General features: G+C 43.2%; 3 protein-coding genes across 3 annotated transcripts; 2 read left to right on the top strand and 1 right to left on the bottom strand.

The window, feature by feature from the left end:
* Positions 1-118: 118 nt before the first annotated feature.
* setd7 (SET domain containing 7, histone lysine methyltransferase) lies at positions 119-8,703 on the bottom strand. Its single transcript, XM_055927007.1, has 8 exons — positions 8,522-8,703; positions 6,855-6,984; positions 6,528-6,729; positions 6,170-6,359; positions 5,996-6,077; positions 4,373-4,490; positions 1,948-2,105; positions 119-1,399 (listed from the first exon to the last, which is right to left on the bottom strand). The coding sequence occupies exons 1-8, from the start codon at positions 8,631-8,633 to the stop codon at positions 1,210-1,212; spliced, it is 1,182 nt and encodes a 393-aa protein (XP_055782982.1). The 5' UTR covers positions 8,634-8,703; the 3' UTR covers positions 119-1,209.
* Positions 8,704-15,881: 7,178 nt separating this feature from the next.
* Positions 15,882-16,974, top strand: mgst2 (microsomal glutathione S-transferase 2). The gene is made up of 5 exons (XM_055924453.1): positions 15,882-16,033; positions 16,190-16,289; positions 16,400-16,470; positions 16,559-16,640; positions 16,746-16,974. Exons 1-5 carry the CDS (start codon positions 15,973-15,975, stop codon positions 16,870-16,872), a joined length of 441 nt encoding a protein of 146 aa, XP_055780428.1. The 5' UTR covers positions 15,882-15,972; the 3' UTR covers positions 16,873-16,974.
* Positions 16,975-20,616: 3,642 nt separating this feature from the next.
* Positions 20,617-23,286, top strand: LOC129858075 (short coiled-coil protein B-like). Its single transcript, XM_055927006.1, has 4 exons — positions 20,617-20,751; positions 21,917-21,988; positions 22,083-22,163; positions 22,258-23,286. The coding sequence occupies exons 2-4, from the start codon at positions 21,970-21,972 to the stop codon at positions 22,398-22,400; spliced, it is 243 nt and encodes an 80-aa protein (XP_055782981.1). The 5' UTR covers positions 20,617-20,751; positions 21,917-21,969; the 3' UTR covers positions 22,401-23,286.
* The last annotated feature ends 1,199 nt before the right edge of the window (positions 23,287-24,485 follow it).

The following is a 24,485-nucleotide window of genomic DNA, read 5'->3' as shown; positions in this document are numbered from 1 at the left end:
CTGGTTTTGAATACTACTTAACTATTGCCAATAGAGATTAATCAATACATGAATCATTTACACATACTCTTTTGTTAAAACTAGCACGTTAGAATAAAGAAGTCTTTGCAAGTCACAGTGGTAGTTCATGTCTTTATTTGTGTTTAGTCTGGGCTACTTACGAGTTTACCGTTGCTATATCCATCACAGTTTACCTTTTTATCCAAAAGAGAAGCAGTCTCCAAAGTTGAGCTCACTTATTGGTCTGAATCATGTGCAGAGTTGACAATAACACAAACCAAAAGGCGAGAAAAGTGTTGATAAATAAATGTAACTAATGAACTATAGACATCATTGGTTAGTATTTAATGCATGTCAAAAAAAAGGTTAGAAGGCCAACCATGTGGCACAAGAGTCCATTTAGATCCTGATTTATACTATACTCAGGTGATGTTGGGGAAATTATTTGGCTACGCCAATGTCTTGAAACCTATTCAGATTCACACAGGAACAAGATTTAAACAGCCAGTACACACCCTGTCACAGCAGAGTAAAAGGAATAGGGGTCTAACTTCATCACAATTACCAAACTAATATCAAGGACACGCCACACAGTTCATGTCCATAGGTTGTATAAAAGACAGGCTTGGGAGAACAAGACTCACAAATCAGCAAATACAGCAGTAAACCTTGTACATTACATCTGATTGGTCTCTTGACGTGAATTATAGGTTCCTGTGTTTAAGTGTGGCCGGGTTTGTGCTGATCTCCATAGCACCATAACATCCTCACCCACATACAGCAGTGTCCCATTCCTATACCGTACAAAGCGACATATCACACCTTCCACCTGTGATGCCAAGCTCTGGAACAATCCTTCAATGTTTGGAAAGAGTCTGTGCCATTTGTCCTCAAGGAGCAGCCGTAGCAAGACTGGGGGCTCAGGCAAGAGGGGTTCAGTCTAGTGGAGGGCAGTTATTAATGAGTAGGTGGAGGTTGAAGCAGGGCTTCATTGAGAGCACTGTTTGGGTGTAAGGGTAACATTAGTTCAGGTCGGAAAGTTCCCCCAACTGGGTCAGTATTTTGAATTTATTTAATTTTTTACATTTTGGGACTTATTGCTCCTGTGCAAAGGGCAGGGAGGTGGGTAGCAGTTATACGACTGGAGTAGTAGATGCTTAATTGTAGTAGTTGTTTGGGTAGATTGAGTGGAGTAGTAGTGCGTTCTTTTTACTGCCCGTTGGTAGCCTGTCTTTGCTGGAAGGCCTGCAGTTCCTGTTTGTACCAGTCTGGTGCTTCCGGACCGCTCTTCCCCGATGGCTCGTGGTCGTAACCATAGGCAACAGTCAGCTCCTCAACCCTCTGCACCGCCCGCAGGGTGCGGACGCACTTGATGGGTCCAAAACGAGGGTGGACGAATCTGAGAAAACAAATGGACAGACGCGTTTTTAATAATGGAACGTATACTGGAATAGAACATGATAGAATACATTAGGCTCAGACAATATATACCGTTTATACCAACGGTATGATTTTCAATACTGTAAAAAAAAAGTTATTTTTTGCGGGTTTGGGGCACCCACGCCTCTGCTAATAAGTTAAGTATAACTAAGAAATAAATTATATCCAGCACAGGGCTCCAGCTATGAATTTGGTTTGCTACCTTACTAGCTAAGTGGTTAGCTGTAAAGATCAAGCTTCATGGTTACAGCATGAACCTGTTGCCTAAATTGTTGTGCGTTTAATTATTATTATTTTTTTTATCATTAATAGCACACCCTGTGTGCACTTTCGTTGACACCGTATACCCCGGTGTGGTACAGAAATGGTATGAAAATCTACATACCGTCCAACCCTAGAATACATTACATTTCTATCTTTACTCTTCAGAACATTGTACCCTACTGAACATCATGTTGCTCTCAAGTTGGGTCATATTTGTTGCTGCTATGCTTGGATTATTCTCACGGGTCGTATTTGCAGTTTGGGGTGAAGGAGTGGTTGGCCTTGTGTCCCAGCGAGGCACAGTATCTGTCCATCTGGTGGAAGGGCTGGGGAACGTCGATCACCGTGTCCTCATCCAGGGAGATGGTATTCCCGTTCAGGGACCAATCCCTAGTGTCTACCTGGGAAGCACCGTTGGCAACGCCACAAACAACAACAAAAAAAACAACAAGTATTTAATTTGAAAATTGAGTTATGTTTAGCACAGACATCTATATACACAGTATATGGTTTGCCATGTGAATGATTATTGCTCATACCTTGCATTTGTGAAAACTTTACATAACACATTGCCTACAGCTTAAGCTGGTTTTGCATGAACACACACGTAAATAGTTAACCAAATAGCTAGACAAACAATCTGCATTGACCATATTTGCATGAACTATTTTGACTCATCACATATACTGCTGCTATTGTTTATTCTCTATTCTGTTGCCTAGTCACTTTACCCCTACCTACAGTGGTTCCTCCTTTAAAAGTTGCAGCTTGCATGCTGCTGCAGAATTCTATGGCACGTTATTTAAGTGTGAACCACTGGTACCATTAATGCTAGTTGGTGCTAGTTTGACCACCAGAAGGCATCTTTGAGAAGCATTTGATAGCCTTCAATAATGACTGTACTAGAGAATGCGGACACACGGGAGACAGGCGTTCAATTCCCCGATGGGGAGGAAGGAGTAGGCTGTCCATGTAAATAAGAATTTGTTCTTAACTGATGCCATATGTTATTTCATAGTTGTGATGTCTTCACTATTATTATACAATGTAGAAAATAGTAAAAATAAAGAAAAAGCCTGGAATGACTAGGTGTGTCCAAACGTTTGACTGGTACTTGCTTAAAATTATGGTGTTTCTATTCCAAGAAAAACCCTCTAGGATGGAATGGAAAATATGGCGCTGTACAATGTGACGGTCAGGAGAACTTTACTGTGCTATTTAGCTAAAGAATCCGTGTCGTGCGGGTAGGGCACACGCGTTTGAGACCGGGGTTCAATTCCCCGACGGGGAGGAATGAGTAGGCTGTCCTTGTAAATAAGATTTTGTTCTTAACTGACTTGCCTAGTTAAATAAATGTTACACTAAGAGCATAACATTTCTACACCCTAATTTTCTAATTCTTGTCTAACCAACACCCAAACGGAGATTCAGTGAAAATAATTCTCATTGATTGCTTGTCTCAGAGCAGTGCGAAACGGTAGTAAAATTGTTGTAGGCTATTGCTTCTAACATCAATATGCTCTTTAAATAAATAAGACCTACACCACTTAACAGCACGTTACTCAACACTGAGACTCATGTCGCCTACGGTAGGTCTACAGTATATTAAAAAATATGTGACTCTCCGCCAACAATTACATATAGAGGATGAGGATATTTCTATAATTCAGTGATATTTATTCCCATAGTAAATCGTTATGGATGCATAACTAAATAAATTTTTCAAAATGCCAGAGTATTTTTATCATTATTTTATTAATGAAAGCATAAAGATGCCATTATGAGTTACATTGTTTTAGTTTGAACGTGCAGACTGACAATAAGAACAGAACAGCGGGAACGTTTCCCTAGTCAGCGCCATTATTAGTGTAATGCCCCTTAAATATTTGAGATTTTCATTTTCAAATAACGTAAAATGAGCGAGAAAGACCATTCTTGGACATGGGGTGAGACATTTACTAATTTGTAAATAAAGCCAATTTGTTATTTAGAATGATTTATTTCTGTTTTTAGAGGGAGAGAAACCAAAAACCTACAGTCATCTCATGGGTCTCCCAGTCGAGGCCGGCACGGGTATTGAACCAGCGCTCAGGCGCTGTACAACGTCACCGGGCGAGAGTGGCCTAGAGTAAGAGCAAAATAATTCTAATTCTAACAAAATAAAAGAATATAAACCTTAGTGGAACAACAGTTTTAGTAATTAATACTGAAGTCGTGCACAATTATCAGTTTCTATTTAGGTTTGTGTCACCCATTCATTGTCAGAGACACCGTATGACCCAAAAGCATAATAAGTGCTCTAACTCCCCCTAGCGCTGGTCTGGAGCAATGGAGTGGTGATGCAGAGTACCGTACTAAAGCACAAATTACCTAAGTCCCACGGTGTACGCTCACAACTTTTAAAGGAGGAACCACTGTACATGTACATCTCTATCTCAATTACCTTGTACCCCTGCACATTGACTTGGTACTGGTACCCCATGTATTTAGCCAAGTTATCATTACTCATTGTCTATTATTTCCTTGTGTTATTATTTTTCTCTCCTCTACATTGTTGGGAAGGGCCCGTAAGTAAGCATTTCACTGTTGGTCTACACCTGTTGTTTACAAAGCATGTGACAAGTAACATTTGATTTGACACACAAACACAGCTCTGTCTCCCTCTTACCTCTGAGTGTGTGATGCGTACTCCGTTGTAAAAGGCCATTACAACATTGGCCTCAACATCCATCTTGGCAAACAAGCCTTCTCCTGCTCCTGAGATCAGTGAGTCTGCCACAAATACCCTGTGACACAACAGGGAATGAAGCAGCAAAACTGACTTCAGATCAGCTTCTCCCTTTTATGTGATAGCCGAAGGTAAACCCATAAGATATGTCTATGCAAAAACAAATGTATTAAAAATGGAAAACATAAATATCACATTTACATAAGTATTCAGACCCTTTACTCAGTACTTTGTTGAAGCACCTTTGGCATTTTTTACAGCCTCGAGTCTCCTTGGATATGATGCTACAAGCTTGGCACACCTGTATTTGGGGAGTTTCTCCAATTCTTCTCTGCAGTTCCTCTCAACTCTGTCAGGTTGTATGGGGAGCATCACAGCACAGCTATTTTCAGGTCTCTCCAGAGAAGAATGAGAGAAAGTCCAGGCTCTGGCTGGGCCCCTCAAGGACATTCAGAGACTTGTCTTGAAGCCACTCCTGCATTGTCTTGGCTTTTTGCTTTAGATCGTTATCCTGTTGGAAGGTGAACCGTCAGCCCAGTCTGAGGTCCTGAGCAGGTTATCAAGGATCTCTGTACTTTTCTCTGTTCATCTTTCCCTCGAGCCGGACTAGTCTCCCAGTCCCTGGCATTGAAAAACATCCCCACAGCATGATGCTGTCACCGCTACGCTTCACCGTAGGGATGGTGCCAGGTTTCCTCCAGGATTTCAATTTTGGTTTCATCAGACCAGAGAATCTTGTTTCTCATGGTCTGAGAGTCCTTTAGGTGCCTTTTGGCAAACTCCAAGAGGGCTGTCATGTTCCTTTTACTGAGGAGTGGCTTCTGTCTGGCCACTCTACCATAAAGGCCTGATTGGTAGAGTGCTGCAGAGATGGTTGTCCTTCTAGAAGCTTCTCCCATCTCCAAAGAGGAACTCTGGAGCTCTGTCAGAGTGACCTTCGGGTTCTTGGTCACCTCCCTGACCAAGGCTCTTCTCCCCCGATTGCGCAGTTTGGCCAGGCGGACAGCTCTAGGAAGAGTCTTCGTGGCACCAAACTTCTTTCATTTAAGAATGATGAGGCCAATGTGTTCTTGAGGATCTTCAATGCTGCAGACATTTTTTGCTTCCCTTCCCCAGATCTGTGCCTCGACACGATCCGGTCTCGGAGCTTTATGGACAATTCCTTCGACCGCATGGCTTGGTTTTTGAGCTGACATGCACTGTCAACTGTGGGAGCTTATATAGACAGGTGTGTGCCTTTCCAAATCATATCAAATTAATTGAATTTACCACAGGTGGACTCCAATCAAGTGGTAGAAACATCAAGGATGATCAATGGAAACAGGATGCACCTGAGCTCAATTTCAAATCTCATAGCAAAGGGTCTGAATACCTATGTAAATAAGGTATGTTTTATTTATATAGATTTGCAAAAATGTCAACCTGTTTTCACTTTGTCATTGTGGAGTATTGTAAAGATTGAGGACTTTTTATTTATTTAATACATTTTAGATAAAGCTGTAACGCAACAAAATGTGGAAAAGGTCAAGGGGTCGAAATAATTTCTGAATGCACTGTACCTACCTTTTGCTTTCATAGGGGTCTGGAAGAAGAGTGTGGGTAGCGATACAGGTGGAAGTGGATTTATCATAGGAGTACACAGGGCCTAAGAAAGAACAGGAAATGCTGAAATTTTAGAAACCATATAGCATTATATTTGATTACCAGTTTACTTGTGCTGTGTGTCATGTCACTTACTGTCAGATGAAACGTCAAAGTGTGGTCTGTCGGTCTCCATGGAAACCAGGGTGGCGAGTCGAGCCTCAATCAGCTCCCCTTCTACGAAGCTCCCGTAGAGAGCCGTTTGGCCATCAGGGTAAACATACGCCACCGCTTTACCGGTCATCTCGCCATCCTCGTTCACCTGCCCAAATACACTGCCACGGTCCTGGACACACACACAGACAGCAGCAATTAGTTGAGTGTTCAATTCATTCTTCATTATTGAATATGGAAAAGCAACCAACTTTCGTGGTAAGTTCTCCTCCCTATGACATCTCAATGTAACTTGTGTAGTGTAACATAACAACAAGTTACAGTGAGTATGATGACTCACAGGGTAGTAGATCCAACACTCCCCACAGCGGCTGTTGTCTTTGTACTGGCCTTCAAACATCAGCCGGCCCTCAGAGTCAAACTCCTGTGCAGGACCGTTGAGGTCCCCATCCATATAGGTCCCACGGAGGACCCCTCCATCCTCGTACGAGTATACCCCCTGACCCTGTAACGCATCGTCCACATAGAACCCCTCCAAGGTGCTGTTGAGGGGAGGAAGGGAGAGGGTAGGGTTAATTAAGGCAAGGCAACGTAGCTTGATAAGAGCCTGACCGAGCAAGTGAGATCAGTCACACTTGAATGGACTGTGTTTGCTTTTCTGTCATACCTGCCATCGAAAAAGAAGAACTTGCCCTTCCCATTCTTTTCTCCATGTGTAAAATGTCCTTCAAAGCGATCACTGGAGGAGAAGGTGACTGTACAGAACCCGTGAGGCTGGTCATCCTCATCCAGAGGGCCTGCATACGCACACACATCAGGATTGTACAGAGGCACAAGACAGTTTACACTGGAGTTCAACAGCCTCCATTGCTTCAAATCGTCTCGGAAAAAGAACCACACATTTAGGAGTCTGCATTATTGCCAATTCACTGTATCTGAGCCCAGTTTTTCAAAAGTTATCAGTTAGGATTAAATGCGTATAATTAATAGAATGGATGACTCATCGACTTGAAATGGAGACACCTGTTCTATTCCTATGCATTTAATCCTATCCAATAGGCGAAAATGATCAGATAGCTTTTGAAAAGCTGAGTCCATATGATAAATGCACCCTTCGCTGTGCTTGCTGTCCTGATCCAGATCAAAGTCTGATAATAGTCGGGCAACCTGACCACTTGTGTGCCATGGCAGCACCACTTCAGGGTTGGTAATACTATACCTTGCTTCTCTTGGTTTCCAAAGCAACATTTCTTTCATCAACCAAAGGCACAATCCTAGTCATATAATATGACTAGGTTTGTGCCTCTGGCTGGTGAACGAAATGTTGATTTGGTAAAACAAGAGAAATGCTGGTTTCAATGGCATATGAGTAATAATTCCCTCAACGTTACTATGGTCAGATTTTGGCTAGGCTACCATAAAGCAAGGTAAGACATGCCTTGTTAATTTGGTAAAACGTCCAGGTTTCAAACAATTACATAGTGTGTGCAGTAAATCATGTGTGGGTTGCGAACTGCACTGGCCTTTCTCTGCTCTTGTGATCATTTTAACTGAATGAGTAGCCTATGCCCCCCGAACCCTTTTTATGCGAGCTATCAGGACCACATCAACTGATATAAATTACTATTTGGGCCATGGAGTGGGAGCTTTAAGACTAGTTGGTTCTGAGGGTGTTGCAGCCGAAACGAATGGTTGTCGGCTGTATTTAATTATTTTAGTTTAAACTCAACCCTAAACAAAGTGTAAGTAACCAGGTGCCAGCAGCTACATATGGAATTGTCAACATGTACAAGAACTCGCACGCACGCGGTCGTCTGATCCTATGCATATCGAATTACCCCTGATATTCCCTATAAACAATGTTACTGCGTCAGCATTTGTTGGCTGTGAATAACAAAAATATGTTCTAAAAGTAACAATTGTGTGATGTAAAATAAAGTAGGCCTACGGTTAGTAAAGTGTCACGCATTTAGCACAGCACCTAATATGACACACTTTAGGTCAAGTCTACAATTTTGGCACACGTATCGATGTAGCCTACGTGTCCAGAGCGCACGCAAATCGTTTACAATACAATGTAATAATTTTTCTAACTGCATTTTAACTCAAGAGTGTCAAAGCACATCAGCCCATTTTTGTGTCGCTACTGCTGCCTCGCACGCCCGAAGAGTGGGCTTCCATCGGAAATAAAGTCCCGGGCGCGACGGGCCCACAACCCCTGTCAAAAACCATAATATCAATTTGTTCACGGTATATTATGCGGAGAGTTTACCGGAAAATATGTAACAAATACACAAAAAACGACGCATATGCGTTTGTCAGCTTTTTCCGTACCTTCAACGACTTCTTCCATATCATCATCGCTGTCCATAGTGGCCATTGCCGTGGATGACACGCGCAGAGAATTGACGTGTTGCGGTCGGTTTTGTAATATTCTGCACTTCATCTACCACTACACTGCTTCCCTCAGCTCTTTTCTTCTTCTTCTTTAAAGTGTTATGGCAGAATACGCCTATAGGTGTATTGCCGCCACCTACTGTACCGGGTATTGAAAGAAAACAAAAATAATACACTGCCCAACAAAAATAAAGGGAACACTTAAACAACACAATGTAACTCCAAGTCAATCACACTTCTGTGAAATCAAACTGTCCACTTAGGAAGCAACACTGATTGACAATAAATGTCACATGCTGTTGTGCAAATGGAATAGACAAAAGGTGGAAATTATAGGCAATTAGCAAGACACCCCCAATAAAGGAGTGGTTCTGCAGGTGGTGACCACAGACCACTTCTCAGTTCCTATGCTTCCTGGCTGATGTTTTGGTTACTTTTGAATGCTGGCGGTGCTTTCACTCTAGTGGTAGCATGAGACGAAGTCTACAACCCACACAAGTGGCTCAGGTAGTGCAGCTCATCCAGGATGGCACATCAATGCGAGCTGTGGCAAGAAGGTTTGCTGTGTCGGTCAGCGTAGTGTCCAGAGCATGGAGGCGCTACCAGGAGACAGGCCAGTACATCAGGAGACGTGGAGGAGGCCGTAGGAGGGCAACAACCCAGCAGCAGGACCGCTACCTCCGCCTTTGTGCAAGGAGGAGCACTGCCAGAGCCCTGCAAAATGACCTCCAGCAGGCCACAAATGTGCATGTGTCTGCTCAAACGGTCAGAAACAGACTCCACGAGGGTGGTATGAGGGCCCGACGTCCACATGTGGGGGTTGTGCTTACAGCCCAACACCGTGCAGGACGTTTGGCATTTGCCAGAGAACACCAAGATTGGCAAATTCACCACTGGCGCCCTGTGCTCTTCACAGATGAAAGCAGGTTCACACTGAGCACATGAGCACATGTGACAGAGTCTGGAGACGCCGTGGAGAACGTTCTGCTGCCTGCAACATCCTCCAGCATGACCGGTTTGGCGGTGGGTCAGTCATGGTGTGGGGTGGCATTTCTTTGTGGGGCCGCACAGCCCTCCATGTGCTCGCCAGAGGTAGCCTGACTGTCATTAGGTACTGAGATGAGATCCTCAGACCCCTTGTGAGACCATATGCTGACACATGCACATTTGTGGCCTGCTGGAGGTCATTTTGCAGGGCTCTGGCAGTGCTCCTCCTTGCACAAAGGCGGAGGTAGCGGTCCTGCTGCTGGGTTGTTGCCCTCCTACGGCCTCCTCCACGTCTCCTGATGTACTGGCCTGTCTCCTGGTAGCGCCTCCATGCTCTGGACACTACGCTAATTGCCTATAATTTCCACCTTTTGTCTATTCCATTTGCACAACAGCATGTGACATTTATTGTCAATCAGTGTTGCTTCCTAAGTGGACAGTTTGATTTCACAGAAGTGTGATTGACTTGGAGTTACATTGTGTTGTTTAAATGTTCCCTTTATTTTTTTGAGCAGTGTATATTACATTGGTGGGAGGGTGCGGAGCAAGATTCCTTGTGATGCCTCTGCAGAAAAGTTCCCAAGTCCCAAAAAACACTCAATTGCACTCACAATCATGCCAATTTCCTCCGATTGTCTCCGTTTGCTCTGTGCAGTTGATAACCAAAGTAAACGCTACAAAGTTCACCTTCTTAACATGGAACATGCCAGGATCCCTCTGTTGACAAGGAACATCATCTTGTCTCTACTCCTACTACCATTACTTCTTCAACTTCATGCCTTTCTTCCACTCTCCAATATTCTTCGCCTCACTGTGCGTGCAGATGCACTCACACCTGCCTGCTGCCATTCCTGACCAAGCTCTGTACTGGTGGTGCCCCGATCCCACAGCTGAATCAACTTTAGGAGACGGTCCTGGCGCTTGCGGGCTTTCTTGGGCGCCCTGAAGCCTTCTTCACAACAATTGAACCGCTATCCTTCTTGATGATCCGATAAATGGTTGATTTAGGTGCAATCTTACTGGCAGCAATATCCTTGCCTGTGAAGCCCTTTTTATGCAAAGCAATGATGACGGCACGTGTTTCCTTGCAGGTAACCATTGTTGACAAAGGAAGAACAATGATTCCAAGCACCACCCTCCTTTTGAAGCTTCCAGTCTGTTATTCGAACTCAATCAGCATCACAGAGTGATCTCCATCCTTGTCCTCGTCAACACTCACACCTGTGTTAACGAGAGAATCACTAACATGTCAGCTGGTCCTTTTGTGGCAGGGATGAAATGCAGTGGAAATGTTTTTTGGAGATTTAGTTCATTTGCATGGCAAAGAGGGACTTTGCAATTAATTGCAATTCATCTGATCACTCTTCATAACATTCTGGAGTATATACAAACTGAGGCAGCAGACTTTGAAAATTTATATTTGTGTCATTCTCAAAACTTTTGGCCACAACTGTCCTCTGACCCCTTGACTTTTTCCACATTTTGTTACAGCCTTATTCTAAAATAGATTACATCGTTTCCCCCCCTCAATATACACACACACAATACCCCATAATGACAAAGCAAAAACAGGTTTAGACATTTTTGCAAATGTATAAAAAAAATACAAAAACTGAAATATCACATTTACATTAGTATTCAGACTCAAATCAAACCAAAATAAAAATGTATTTGTTACATACGTGTTAGTAGTTATTACGGGTGTTTTGAAATGCTTGTGTTTATAGCTCTAACAGTGCAGTAATATCTAACAGATATCTAACAATTTCACAACAATACACAAAAATCTAAAGTAAAGGAATGGAATTAAGAATATATAAATATTGGGCGAGCAACATCAGAGCAGCATAGACTTAGATACAGTAGAATAGGATAGACGACAGTGTATACATATGAGATAAGTAATGCAAAACATGTAAACATTATTAAAGTGACTAGTGTTCCATTATTTAAGTGGCCAGTGATTCCAAGTCTATGTATATAGGGCAGCAGCCTCTAATCTGCTAGCAATGGCTATTAAAAATCATTTAACAGTCTGATGGCCTTGAGATAGAAGCTGTTTTTCAGTCTCTCGGTCCCAGCTTTGATGCACCTGTACTGACCTCGCCTTCTGGATGATAACGGGGTGAACAGGCAGTGGCTCGGGTGGTTGTTGTCCTTGATATTTTTGGCCTTCCTGTGACATCGGGTGCTGTAGGTGTCCTGGAAGGCAGGTAGTTTGCCACCGGTGATGCGTTGGGCAGACCGCACCACCCTCTGGAGAACCCTGCGGTTGTGGAGTTTCCATATCAGGCAGTGATACAGCCCGACAGGATACTCTCAATTGTGAATCTGTAAAAGTTTGAGGGTTTTAGGTGCCAAGCCAAATTTATTCAGCCTCTTGAGATTGAAGAGGCACTGTTGCACCTTCTTCACCACACTATCTGTGTGGGTGGATAATTTCAGTTTGTCAGTGATATGTACGCCGAGGAACTTGAAGCTTTCCACCTTCTCCACTACGGTCCTGTCGATGTGGATAGGGGGGTGCTCCCGCTACTGTTTCCTGAAGTCCATGATCAACTCCTTTGTTTTGTTGATGTTGAGTGAGAGGTTATTTTCCTGGCACCACACTCCCAGAGCCCTCACCTCCTCCCTGTAGGCTGTGTCATCATTGTTGGTAATCAGGCATACTACTGTTGTGTCATCTGCAAACTTAATGATTGAGTTGGAGGCTTTCGAGGCCACGTAGTCATGGCTAAACAGGGAGTACAGGAAGGGCTGAGCATGCATCCCCATTGTTGAGTATCAGCGAAGTGGAGGTGTTTTTTCCTACCTTCATCAAGGAGAGCCCGCAGGTTTTGGTAGCGGGCCATGTCAGTGGCACTATTGTCCTCAAAGCGAGAAAATAAGTTGTTTAGTTTGTCTGGGCGAAAGAAGTCGGTGTCCGCGACGGGGCTGATTTTCTTTTTGTAATCCGTGATTGACTGTAGACCCTGCCACATACGTCTCGTGTCTGAGGTCAGTTGAATTGCGACTCCTTTGTCTCTGTACTGACGCTTAGCTTGTTTGATTGCCTTACGGAGGGAATAGCTACACTGTTTGTATTTGGTCATGTTTCCGGTCGCCTTGCCATGATTAAAAGCAGTGGTTTGCGCTTTCAGTTTTGCGTGAATGCTGCCATCAATCCACAGTTTCTGGTTGGGGAAGGTTTTATTTATTTATTTTTTATTTTTTATTTTTTAATTTTAGCCCCTTTTCTCCCCAATTTTCGTGGTATCCAATCGCTAGTAATTACTATCTTGTCTCATCGCTACAACTCCCGTACGGGCTCGGGAGAGACGAAGGTCGAAAGTCATGCGTCCTCCGAAGCACAACCCAACCAAGCCGCACTGCTTCTTTAACACAGCGCGCCTCCAACCCGGAAGCCAGCCGCACCAATGTGTCGGAGGAAACACCGTGCACCTGGCCCCCTTGGTTAGCACGCACTGCGCCCAGCCCGCCACAGGAGTCGCTGGAGCGCGATGAGACAAGGAAATCCCTACCGGCCAAACCCTCCCTAACCCGGACGACGCTAGCCCAATTGTGCGTCGCCCCACGGACCTCCCGGTCGCGGCCGGCTGCGACAGAGCCTGGGGGCGAACCCAGAGACTCTGGTGGCGCAGTTAGCACTGCGATGCAGTGCTCTAGACCACTGCGCCACCCGGGAGGCCCGGAAGGGGAAGGTTTTAATAGCCACCGTGGGTACAACATCACCGATGCACTTGCTAATAAACTCGCTCACCGAATCAGCGTATAAATCAATGTTGTTGTCTGAGGCTATCCGGAACATATACCAGTCCAAGTGATCGACGCAATCTTGAAGCGTGGAATCAGATTGGTCGGACCAGCGTTGAACAGACCTGAGCACGGGCGTTTCCTGTTTCAGTTTCTGTCTATAGGCTGGAAGCAACAAAATGGAGTCGTGGTCAGATTTGCCGAAAGGAGGGCATGGGAGGGCTTTGTATGCGTCGCGGAAGTTAGAGTAGCAATGATTGATCCAGAATGCTTCCAGCCCGGGTTACGCATTCGATATGCTGATAAAATTTAGGGAGCCTTGTTTTCAGATTAGCTTTGTTAAAATCCCCAGCTACAATAAATTCAGCCTCAGGATATCTGGTTTCCAGTTAAACATAGAGTCCAATGAAGTTCTTTCAGGGCCGTCGAGGTGTCTGCTTGGGGGGTATACACGGCTGTGATTATAATCGAAGAGAATTCTCTTGGTAGATAATGCGGTCGACATTTGATTGTAAGGAATTCTAGGTCAGATGACCAATAGGACTTGAGTTCCTGCATGTTGTTATGATCACACCACAACTCGTTAATCATAAGGCATACACCCCAGCCCTTCTTCTTACCAGAGAGATTTGTTTCTGTCAGCGCGATGCGTGAAGAAACCGGGTGGCTGTACCGACTCTGATAACATATCCCGAGTGAGCCATGTTTCCGTGAAACAGAGAGTGAAACAGAGAATGTTACAATCTCTGATGTCTCTTTGGAAGGCAACCCTTGCTCGAATTTCGTCTACCTTGTTGTCAAGAGACTGGACATTAGCGAGTAGTATACTCGGGAGCAGTGAGCGATGTGCCCGTCTACAGAGCCTGACCAGAAGACCACTCCATTTGCCCCTCTGCGGCGCCGTTGTTTTGGGTCGCCTACTAGGTGATCCGATCCATTGTCCTGGGTGGTGGTCCAAACAGAGGATCCGCTTTGGGAAAGTCATATTCCTGGTCGTAATGTTGGTAAGTTGCCGTTGCTCTTATATCCAATAGTTCTTCCCGGCTGTATGTAATAAGACTTAAGATTTCCTGGGGTAACAGTGTAAGAAATAATACATTAAAAAAACTAAATACTGCATAGTTTCCTAAGAACGCGAAGCGAGGCGACCATCTGTCGGCGCCATTCTTCTAGCGCCACCCCAGAGATAACACCCTTTATAGGCGCCCTGCTTCGGAGATCCACACACTACACATTCCAATCTGACATCTTCTTGAGGCGCAAAACACGCTCGTTCTGTTCCATAGAAACACACAAAAAAAGCCCATGTCTCGTTATTCTCATCGACGCCACCTCATCCAAAATTTGAATAGAGACTTCAAACGGATCTCCAAGGTAACACAATTGATCCAAAACCGTTATTCCAACCAATAAAGACTCAGAACTAGATTTGGATTTAGTACCACTTTACCTCTTTCTTTTTGCATTCGCCCCTGTAATCAAATTCTTCTCACTCTCATCTCCACTCGACACGTCATCCAATTCAAACAGAACATCCACTTACGCCGTTTCCCCGCCCAAAAACCAGCTCTCTTTTCATCAGCTAAGAGCTAATTTATGCTTTATCCGAAAATGTGTTCGGAGGTGCCATATGGATGGTGTTATGCAATTGTGGAGCCTCCTGATGCACATAGAGGCCAAATTGAGCTCTGTACCGCACCGCCGTACGCCTCTCAAATGTTGTAACAATGCGGAGGTCTGCTTTATAGTGCGGCATTGACATGATTGGTTGATGGTAGGTGGGGGCGGGAGGTCCTGTATAAACACAAACTCACTTCCTTGACAACTTCCATCACACAGCTCTGCACTGCTCTGCAAAGCGCAAGAAGTATGAATGCCCTGACTTCTGCAGGGCTGTATCACTGCAAATTCTGCACGGCAATGCAGATGTCAGATTTAAGATGCTCTGACATCACCGATATTGAGCTGCATAGTGCCTGTCGATCACTATACAACCAAAGCATGCGGTAGGGTCACTGGGCAAAGATCTAAAAGGACATCAAATCACAGTGGTCATCATGTCACCGCCAACATTATCCAAGTTCTTCTGACAATATAGCCTACTACACTGAATGACTATAGCATTGCATACTGTACATAATACTGAATATTATACATAATGTACAGAACCAGTGAGAGTGTGCAAAGCTGTCTTCAAGGCAAAGGGTGGCTACTTTGAAGAATCTCAAATATAACATTTTGATTTGTTTAACACTTTTTTTGGTTACTACATGGTTTCATGTGTTATTTCATAGTTTTGATGTCTTCACTATTATTCTGCAATGTAGAAAGAAGTAAAACTAAAGAAAAACCCTTGAATGAGTAGGTGTGTCCAAACATTTGACTGGTACTGTATATAGGTCTACTATATTTTTATTTTTTCTATCAGAAGTAGACTTCCACCTGTTTTCACCCAGCTTCCTAAAACAACCTCTCCTCAATATTATGGGCGGGTTATAGAAATGTAGCTCTGGGGCATTCATAATACAAGAACATACTTGTTGACAATGGGTGTGACTTGACTTCCCCTAAGGAAGTTACGCAAACCAACCTGGAGTTATAACAGTGGGCAAACCGTATCTCTCTTTGGCTAAAACTATACTAAAATCATGACTACAGAAATACCCGTTCTGCTGGCTGCCGTGTCTCTGTTTTCTGCCCTTCAAATGGGTAAGCAAACTAAACTTTCAGGCCTTCCATTGTAATATGGTTGACTATACAGATATCTATGACCCTGCTTATGGGAACAGAACCATGAAGGCCTATATTGTGTAAATATAATTTTGAGTTTGTAAGATTGAAGTGTTGTTGGGGCATCTTCTTCAGGGTACCTGGCGAGACGGGTGGGGCTGGCGAGAATGACACACAAGGTCATACCGCCCACTGTCACTGGACCACCGGAGTTTGAGAGAACATTCCGGGCACAGTAAGATTTCTAAACTTCATTGATTTTAGATTAAATGTTGTGTCTGCATAACTCAATGCTGACTCAATGCTGACGTGTGTGTGTCCTACGTGTGTGTGTCCCATCCCTAGTCAGAACAATGTTGAGTTGTACCCAGTCTTCCTAGTGGTGCTGTGGACTTCTGGACTGCTCTTCAGTGAAGGTAATTCTGCATGTCTGAGAATGTTTTAGAGCATTCCTTACATTTTGCATAAAATACCCTTACATACTGTACATTTGTGTCTTCCTAGTGCTTGCTGTTCTTGGAGGTGTTGTGTATATGGTGGCTCGACACATGTATTTCAATGGATACGTCATGTCCACTAAAAAAAGGTAGGATTGCTTGAAAAAGTGAACATGGCTTAATCTGTAATCATACCTTCCCCTGTTAATGAATATGTGAACTGGACTCTAATGCAGCTTTCTTTGTATTTCTAGGTTGCCTGGGTTTTACCTGACTTTGGGTGCCTTATTCTGCTTGTCTGTGCTGAGCACCATTGGTATTCTTCATGGCATTCTCCTTGAATACTTTTACAAAATAGTTTCTATGATGGTGACCCATTAGCAATGAATATTAACAAATGGATGGGGAAAATGCCATGGTAGTGACATTTCTGTTTTGTGCTATACAATTGTGAAACTACTAAATAAAATATAAAAAAATGTTTTTAAGTGTTTGACCATGCTTTTTCCAGTCTGTGTCAAACTCTAGTCAAAGCAAAGCAATAGCAAATATTGAACGCTTCGAACACACCGACAGAGTCATTTTGGTACACCAGAATTACATTCATTTCCAATGAAACGCTGCGTTTGCCTTGCAGCATTGCATTGCAGAGGCAGTTTTAGTGCATTCGGTGTGGTGCATACATTGGATTTAATTCAATTCAATTTCAATTCAATTTGCTTTATTGGCATGACGTAACAATGTACATATTGCCAAAGCTTATTTTGGATATTTACAATATAAAAATGAGAATCAAAATTGTCAACGAGACAAACAGTAACAACAATGATCAAGTGTCAAAATAACCATACATTCAACAATAACAATAAGCATACAGTAGAGTACATGTGCAGGTTGATTGGTCTGTCAGGCACTGTCCCTCAACTTATGGCAGGCAGCAATGTAGTGCACTGCCAACCCACAACTCTCTGCGTCCTCCCCCAACAGGACGGGTAGCCTACTCTCATCAGAGAGGTCTTTGAAACTTTGAATAAGGGTTTCAAATTTGGAGAAATTACACTAATTGTTTTATATTTTTGACATTTTGTCAGGAAATGCAGCTCCGTCTCAGGTTCTGCAGTGGTTGCACAGCCTTTCCTCTACAGGGAGCCAGGTTTTCCTGTATCTACCCTTCTCAATGGCAAGGCTGTGCTCACTGAGCCTGTACTTTGTCAAGGTTTTTCTAAGGTTTTGATCAGTAACCATGGTCAAATATTTAGCCACAGTGTACTGTCAATTTAGGGCCAGATAGCACTGCATTTTGCTTTGTGTTTGTGCTTGTGTTTCCCAATAAGCAATATAGTTTTGTTTTGACTGTGTTGTAATTTGGTTTATCCTGATTGATTGGATGTTCTGGTCCTGAGGCCCCAGGACCAAGACCAGCTGGATGAGGGGACTCTTTTCTTTGCTCGGCTCTTGGCATTGCAGGGCTTGGTAGTGATATGAGAGGGGGGTCACTGTATTTTAGATGTTTCCAAAACTTAATTACTCTTTGAGTTTTTATTATTAGTGGATATTGGCCTAATTCTTCCCTGCATGCATTGTTTGTAGTTTTCCTCTGGACATGTAGGATAATCTTACAGAACTCTGCATGCAGGGTTAATGGGGTGTTTGTCCCATTTGATGAAATCTTGTTTTGCAAGTGGACCCCACACCTCGCTGCCATAAAGTGCAATTGGTTCAATGACATATTCAATTAGTTTTAGGCAAATTTTAATAGGCATTTCAATTTGAATTTGCTTTTTAATGGCGTAGAATGCCCTGCGTGATTTCTCTCTCAGTTCATTCACTGCTTCATTAAGGTGTCCAGTTGAGCTTATTTTTAAACCTAAGTAATTGTAGTGTGTGCAGTACTATATATTTTGTACCAATTGAGAACTTTGGTCTAATTCCCTGAGATCTGGGTCTTCTCTGGAAAATCATTATTTCAGTCTTTTTGGGGTTTACTGCCAGGGCCCAGGTCTGGCAGTACTGCTCTTGCAGGTCCAGGCTCTGCTGTAGGCCATGTGCTGTGGGTAACAGCAGGCATAGGTCATCTGCGAAGAGTAGGCATTTAACTTCTGAATTGTGGAGACTAACACCAGGGGCTGAGGACTTTCTATAATAGTGGCCAATTTGTTGATGTAAATATTGAAGAGTGCAGGGCTCAGATTGCAACCCTGACGAAGGCCCCGCCCCTGGTTAAAGAATTCTGTTATTTTCTTGCCAATTTTAATGCTGCACGTATTGCCAGTATACATTGATTTAATTATGTCATACGTTTTACCCCCTACACCACTTTCAATAACTTTGTAGAACAGTCCTGTATGCCAAATAGAATCAAATGCTTTTTGGAAGTCGATAAAGCAAGCGTATATTTTGGTATTATTTTGGTGGACATGTTTATCTATCAGGGTGTGTAGGGTGTAAATATGATCAGTTGTGAGATGTTTTGGTATAAATCCAATTTGGCTTTTACTCAAGACATTGTGCTTATTAAGGAAGTTTAGAACTCTTACATTTATAATACTACAGAAAACATTCCCCAGGTTACTCTTATAGAGCTCCTGGTCAGTAATTGGGGAGTCCAATGGATTGTGATTGTCCTTTATAGCTTTTTCTAATCCATTCAACTTCATGAATTTGGTGTTGTTCTGTGTTTGTGTCAATTTGAACGGTGTTGAAGAGTGTTTTTAAAATGGGTTGTCCATATGTCACCATTTTGTATCGCTAATTCCTCTTGTTTAGATTTTTTTTGTTTTTCCAATTTTTCCAGAATTTGTTTGTGTTTATGGACTCCTCAATTATAGTGTCAGCTGCTTGCTGTTGAACTCTTCTTTTTTGGTTCTGAGTGTACGTTTATAGAGTTTTGAAGTCTCACAGTAATGATGGCGTAATTCACCATTATTTGGGTCTCTGTGCTTTTGGTTGGATAGTGTTCTAAGTTTTTTCCTAATAATTTTACAATCTGCATCAAACCAGTTGTCATCTGTGATCTTTTTTGTTTTGTTTTTTATCAATTTAAATTGTGCTTCTTTTGCCATTTGCCTGAATATATAGTTTATGTTTTGTACTGCTAGATTGATGCATTCTTTACTGTGAGTGAATGTGGTATCCAGAAAGTTATCTAAGAGTGTTTGGATATTTTGGTTACAGGTTGCTTTCTGGTATTCTTCTGTGCTGTTTTGGGCCCATCTGTATGAATGTCTGATGTTGTACAGCTTACTGGGCTGTGAATGTCTGGTTGTTTCCAAGTCTGTTCTTTTGAGGAACAACGTCATTTGGCTGTGATGAGACAGAGGTGTTAGTGGCTTGACAGTGAATGAGCTGAGAGAGAAGGGGTCAATGTCTGTGATCATATAGTCAGTCTACTATACTGTGGCCAAGAGGTGAGCAGTAGGTGAATCTCCCCAAAGAGTCCCCCGTAACCTACCATTGACAAAGTACAGACCCAGGCTTCTACAGAGCTGCAACAGATCCCTTTCGTTTTTGTTGACGGTGCTGTCACTGTTGTTTCTATGGGGAGATTAAGACAGTTAGAAACAGTATGGCCTGTAATTAAGCAGTCCCCTCGTGTGCTCGTTAGATCAGGTAGTGTTCCTGTGCGCGCATGTGTGTCCCCACAGATGAGCACATTTCCCTGGGCCTGGAAATGGCAGGTCTCTTCCTCAAAGGTGGGGAAGATCTCCTCTGAGTAATATGGTGATTCTGAGGGGGGGGGGGGGGGGGGCTACCTCTCTGTAGCCTATGGGACAGTGAGTGACAATGTCAGCCTTACACCATGTCTCCTGCAGAATGATGACGTCAACATCTTTAAGATTTTTGTTGAACTCAGTGCTAAACTCTTCAGTCCAAAGGTTGATGAGTTTAGGCCCTGAATGTTCCACATGCTAACGAAGTATGCTCAAACTGTATGCGTAGACCGCTTGACCGAATGGTAGCAGAAGGTGAATGTTGAACTTTTGTTGCATACACATCCAGATGATGCTGCATACTATTGTGCGCAAAAACACTGTCGGTGTGTTCGAAGCGTAACTTAAGAACAAAATGCAAATACATTAGTAGCTACGGTAGCTCAATTATGCTCTGGTTTTAACAATCAGTCTTACGTCATCCCCCAGCGGACACACGTGGCACGTCATCACACGAATGAGGCGCTAGACACATTGAACAGGATTGTTGTATTTTTCTTGTATTTTTCCATTTCAGCACAACATTCAATCATTTTCTTGGTCTTTGAGGGTAAGTAAGTTACATATTTTCTGTCAATGTCGACTTGTGCTGTTTTAATGGTTTTGTAGAAACTATTGTTCTGGGTAGCAAATAAGAGAGGTCTGTCATGGTTTGTTATTGTTTCGCCAGCTGGCCCCTGTCGGCGTAGCTAGCAATATTAGCTAACCGGCTAGCAAGCCTGCTAACGTGGCTAACTTTGGTGCTTAGCCTGGACGCCGGTAGATGAACATGATTTATAACATTACCAGTAGCATAACACATTTGGGTGGACAAGGGTTTCTAAATGAGCTTTTTGTGATTGCGGGCAGACGAAAACCATTATTTAGCTAACGCTAGCTAGCTACTATACTTGCTAAGTTAACGTTACCTAGATAACGTTATCGCTCTGTTCAAAGCTAGGGTTAGGGTAATAATAGGGTAACGTTAATAGTCTTGTAGGCAGCAAGTGTATATTATGTAAAGAAATTAAAGGGGACATCTGCAGTTCAAACAACAACAAATCGAATCCCCGCCACTGTTTTGGCAAACAGCTGAGGGATGGGGCTGGATAAATGTAACCAACCTCATATTCAGAGACGGAGCTATGCAAGGACTGACCATCCATGATATCCTTGGCACAGTTGGTAGAGCATGGCTCTTGCAACACCGGGGTTGAGGGTTTGATTCTCATGGGGACCAGTACGAAACAAGTATCAATGTATGCACTCACTCTGGATAAGAGCATAAATTAAATTACTAAAATGTAAAGGACCGACCGTCCAATAATTAAAGGATATAGCTATATCATTACATTTTAAAATCCAACAATTGATGGGGCAATCTTGGGATTGCTACTTTAAAGCAGCTGAAGGGAAATGTTGAAATGTTGCCTACAACTAACTTAATCACAAGTGGAAGTGTACCAGTTGGCTGGCAAACTGAACGGAGCAATTGGGGAACAGTGCCATCAAATGTAGGCCTACCAGTAGAGACCGTTGCATTGATTGTATTGAATCATTTACAGCAAGTCAATCAACCCTAAAACTGTTATTAATCAATCCACACATGCGGGCGCCATGTTGTCACAAACCTCTACTTTTCTGAACTACATAATAGAGTTGAAGAGGTCAGTCATGGGGTCATTGACCCTTGCCTTGCGTCCCATTTCTTCACATTTTTTGTTATCCACTTCCAGTGTCCTTGTAAGTCGCAGCCCTGCATTCCAAAAAGGAAGACGAGTACTTCGCCATGAGCTCCGATGGGGACGGTAAGAGACAAACACTTCTGGGAAATGTGCAATGCCAGCAGCATGTGATTCCTGTGGACGTGTTTGCAAATAAATTCACTGTGTGTGTTTGTAGGTGACATGGAGAATCAGGCTGAGCTGGAAGAAAAGACGAGGCTTATAAACCAGGTGTTGGAGCTTCAGCACACTCTAGAAGGTGAGACAGCTGGATGTGTGCAGACAGAGAGGCGAAAGCAGCAGTAAATTGTTAGTTATTGCAGTTCCTTGAAAATCATTGTTGTCATTGTCAGACCTGTCGTCGCGTGTGGACGCAGTGAAGGAGGAGAACCTGAAATTGAAGTCTGAGAACCAGGTTCTGGGTCAGTATATCGAGAACCTCATGTCTGCCTCCAGCGTGTTCCAGACCACTGACACCAAGAGCAAACGAAAGTAAGCGACCAGCCAGGAACCCCCTGCCCCTTAACCAACCCACCTCCCCTGGCCCCCTCTACCTTCAACCAAATCCCTCATAACCCATATACCACTCCATAACTGCCCCCGAACTACAGCTGGTAGAGTTTATGACTTTGTCATCATGACAACCCTAGACCCTTCCCTTCACCACCTGTAAGATTTTTTTAGTGAAGGTCAATTTTCCATTTTTACGTTGGGTTATTTTTTCCCTTTTGTATTTGTTACAGTATTGCTGTCATTGTTGCACAGTTGTTGTATCCGACATTATGTTATTTTGTGGTGTATACATTTATTATCTGTTAATACACATAACCTCACCTGGAGGAAGAGACAAGGGAACTGTGTCATTTCAGATTGCCTTGTAGTTTGGGTTGCAAAATTCTGTTAACTTTCCCTAAATTCTCAGGTTTTCCATTAATTCCGGTTGGAGTATTCCCAGATTTCCTGCTTCATCTTTTTCTGGAAAACCAGGGAATTTGGGGAAAGTTACTGAAATGTTGCAACTCTAAGGCTAAATCACTTAATTTAGATTGTCATGTTTTAATATTGTTAGTCATCAATATTATTAGACTATGGTTTTAGATCTAGGCTCAATTGCAATGATGATTACTTCTCTCCAATGCCAAAGTTTTCCTCAAACAATTTGTTAAAGCAGAGCTCAGCCCTTGTATTGTCATTTAATTAATCATTTGTGGCTTGCTAATATGCATCACTGGTGGATAAAGTTAATTCATTGCATTTGTGATCGAGGAAGTCACCCTAAACCTGCTGTTTATGCACTGCGTCGCCGGTGTGTACATTTGACCGTTATGTTGCTTTTTTCAAATACATTTGTTTTAATAAAAAAGTTTTATTTACCTTTTTGATTGAGTGTCTGTGTTGGTATTCCTCTCCCCTGGTGTAGTCTCTTCATAGTCCTCTCTCACTAAACTATATCTCCATCTTCCACCCTTCCACAGGGGCTCTAAGGGTGCCCGGAAGGACAAATGAGGCACAGACACCTTTTGAGTTTTGACATTCTGCATCTCATTGTGAGGTCATGCTGTATATGTATCTGTTGAAATGTAAAGGTATTGTATGTCAGCAGCTAACAAGACTCAGTATCTCACAACAATCTGGAACATGTTCTTATAGTTAACATTATACACTGCTCAAAAAAATAAAGGGAACACTTAAACAACACAATGTAACTCCAAGTCAATCACACTTCTGTGAAATCAAACTGTCCACTTAGGAAGCAACACTGATTGACAATAAATTTCACATGCTGTTGTGCAAATGGAATAGACAAAAGGTGGAAATTATAGGCAATTAGCAAGACACCCCCCAAAACAGGAGTGATTCTGCAGGTGGTGACCACAGACCACTTCTCAGTTTCTATGCTTCCTGGCTGATGTTTTGGTCACTTTTGAATGCTGGCGGTGCTCTCACTCTAGTGTTAGCATGAGACGGAGTCTACAACCCACACAAGTGGCTCAGGTAGTGCAGTTCATCCAGGATGGCACATCAATGCGAACTGTGGCAAAAAGGTTTGCTGTGTCTGTCAGCGTAGTGTCCAGAGCATGCAGGCGCTACCAGGAGACAGGCCAGTACATCAGGAGATGTGGAGGAGGCCGTAGGAGGGCAACAACCCAGAAGCAGGACCGCTACCTCCGCCTTAGTGCAAGGAGGTGCACTGCCAGAGCCCTGCAAAATGACCTCCAGCAGGCCACAAATGTGCAAATGTGCACGTCTCCTGATGTACTGGCCTGTCTCCTGGTAGCGCCTGCATGCTCTGGACACTACGCTGACAGACACAGCAAACCTTTTTGCCACAGTTCGCATTGATGTGCCATCCTGGATGAACTGCACTACCTGAGCCACTTGTGTGGGTTGTAGACTCCGTCTCATGCTAACACTAGAGTGAGAGCACCGCCAGCATTCAAAAGTGACCAAAACATCAGCCAGGAAGCATAGAAACTGAGAAGTGGTCTGTGGTCACCACCTGCAGAATCACTCCTGTTTTGGGGGGTGTCTTGCTAATTGCCTATAATTTCCACCTTTTGTCTATTCCATTTGCACAACA

The sequence above is a fragment of the Salvelinus fontinalis genome, chromosome 6 (genome assembly GCF_029448725.1).
Source record: "Salvelinus fontinalis isolate EN_2023a chromosome 6, ASM2944872v1, whole genome shotgun sequence".
NCBI lineage: Eukaryota > Metazoa > Chordata > Actinopteri > Salmoniformes > Salmonidae > Salvelinus > Salvelinus fontinalis.
This window is presented reverse-complemented; position numbering and strand designations above follow the sequence as displayed.